Source organism: Morone saxatilis, unplaced genomic scaffold, assembly GCF_004916995.1.
Source record: "Morone saxatilis isolate NCDOM2014 unplaced genomic scaffold, NCSU_SB_2.0 Contig23, whole genome shotgun sequence".
NCBI classification, from domain to species: domain Eukaryota; kingdom Metazoa; phylum Chordata; class Actinopteri; family Moronidae; genus Morone; species Morone saxatilis.
In genome coordinates, this window is record NW_023339796.1 from 20,532,208 (window position 1) to 20,534,027 (window position 1,820).

General features: G+C 44.5%; 1 protein-coding gene across 1 annotated transcript in view; it reads right to left on the reverse strand.

Annotated features, from left to right (window-relative positions):
• Positions 1-6: 6 nt before the first annotated feature.
• Positions 7-1,820, reverse strand: part of LOC118334604 (protein Niban 1-like) — a 5,647-nt gene continuing 3,833 nt past the window's right edge. Inside the window, exon 8 of the mRNA XM_035670576.1 lies at positions 7-874. Within this exon, the coding sequence (XP_035526469.1) occupies positions 393-874 (482 nt within the window). The 3' untranslated portion in view covers positions 7-392. The remainder of the gene's footprint in view (positions 875-1,820) is intronic.

The following is a 1,820-nucleotide window of genomic DNA, read 5'->3' on the forward strand; positions in this document are numbered from 1 at the left end:
TCTTCCTCCTCTTTTACCCTCTCCACCTCCCAGTTGTCCTTTATTTCTCCCGTCAGGTAGACAGCTCTGTCAGTGGTCTGCTGTGCCATTGTCTGCTGTACAGAAGGTGCTGCGGAGTTGCAACCGATAGCCTCGCTCAGTGACAGGAGGCTGATTTTCATTGGACCATCTGTACTAGGTGGGTGTGGCGAGGAGGGGCAGGGAAGCTGGACAGACGCTGTGTCTTCTGTTATTTGATCCGAGGTTGAGAGGTCAGGTGTGGAAGAATTTTCAGGCGTGGCAGATCGATCACTTTGGGCGCACTCAGCTGGAACATCTGTGGACTGCAGCGAGGACAGAGTGGACACTGGAAAAGGTCGGGAGAGTCCTGGCACAGGATTAGTGTAATCTGGTTAGGCAAGGTGCATCCAGATGTAGCCAGCTTCACGTGTAATAGCTGCCTCAGAGTCTGGCGTGTCTGAGTTGGACCCTGCTGTAATTGATGGCGTGTCAGTTCCAAGCTGGACCTCCTCTTGGGTTTCCTCGAAGCAAGAAGCCTCCTCTGTGGATGATTCGTCAAACTGTTGGGTCACGATGATCACAGGAGACAGAAGCGGCATGCTCTGCTCGGAACTTTGAGTGGTACTGGGGTCAGATTTGACATCAGTGTCACCCTGAAGGCAAACGTCAGCTGTGACCATCTGACCTCCCTCCTCCACCGCAGGAGCAGGTTCTTCACTGGCTGCTGCTGAGGAGCAGTCTCGTGCGTGAATGGCTGGGCTGTCTGGTGCAGAGCGAGGAGGCGTATGCCCCAGCAGACTGTACTGACTAATGGCCAGATCAGAAGTGTCCAATAAAAGATTGTTGCTCTTCTTACTGGCAGCTTCTTGGACCGCTGAGGAGAGAAGGGGCAGAGTTAGAAATTAATTTTCAAGACAGGTAAGACATTTTCCATTTATTATTTATCAGATATAATTTTTCTGAGTCACTCAATATAAATGGACCTAGAGGACCGGGCTGCAGCTACCATTAAGGACACAAAGGTCATGTACTTTGACCCTGCTGCATTCTGGGACAAGGTACAAAAGCTTCTGACTTAAAGACCACCTTTTCCCCTCAGACCGTGAGACTGTTAAATTCTTCCTCAACAATTAACTCATTCATCATATACATTAGTAATTTTTTCATTTTGACTTTTTTTATTCTATTTTACCAAATGACCAAATAACTATTACCTCACTGCTGGATTGATCTGTTGCAAACAGTGGGGCAGGTAGGGATGGGACAATATACAATTTTATTGTGTAAACTATTCATTTAAGTTTATTATATTTTGTTTTTACACAACTTTTATTATCAGGATAATTGTGAATAACATACAGTCCTATATTAAGTTCCTAATTTATTTTGAATTGCCACAAGGGAGAGTGCATATCTTTCCAGTCACTCCAAAATCCTAATCCTGTCACCATGGCTGAAGGCTCAGCTTGCCCCCTTGAATCCTTGAATAACATGTCTTCTTTCACACTGGTGGAAAGAAAACTGGCAAAATACACATTTAGCTGTTTATTTACAGGTCGGTCTTCTTATATTTAGTTTTTTCAGAAAACATATATTACTATATTCTGAGGATTTTCACAGAGGGCTATATATTAATATATATATAAAAATTAGAATAAAGGGTTTTGCATTTCTTTGCTAAAATTATATTCCTGGGGTGTCCAGTTAGCTCAGTTGGTAGAGCTGGCGGCCCTTTGCTGCGTGTCATCCCCACTCTCTCTACGCCCCTTTCCTGTCTATCTTCAGCTGTCTCTATCGAATAAAGGCAATAAAAGGCCAAA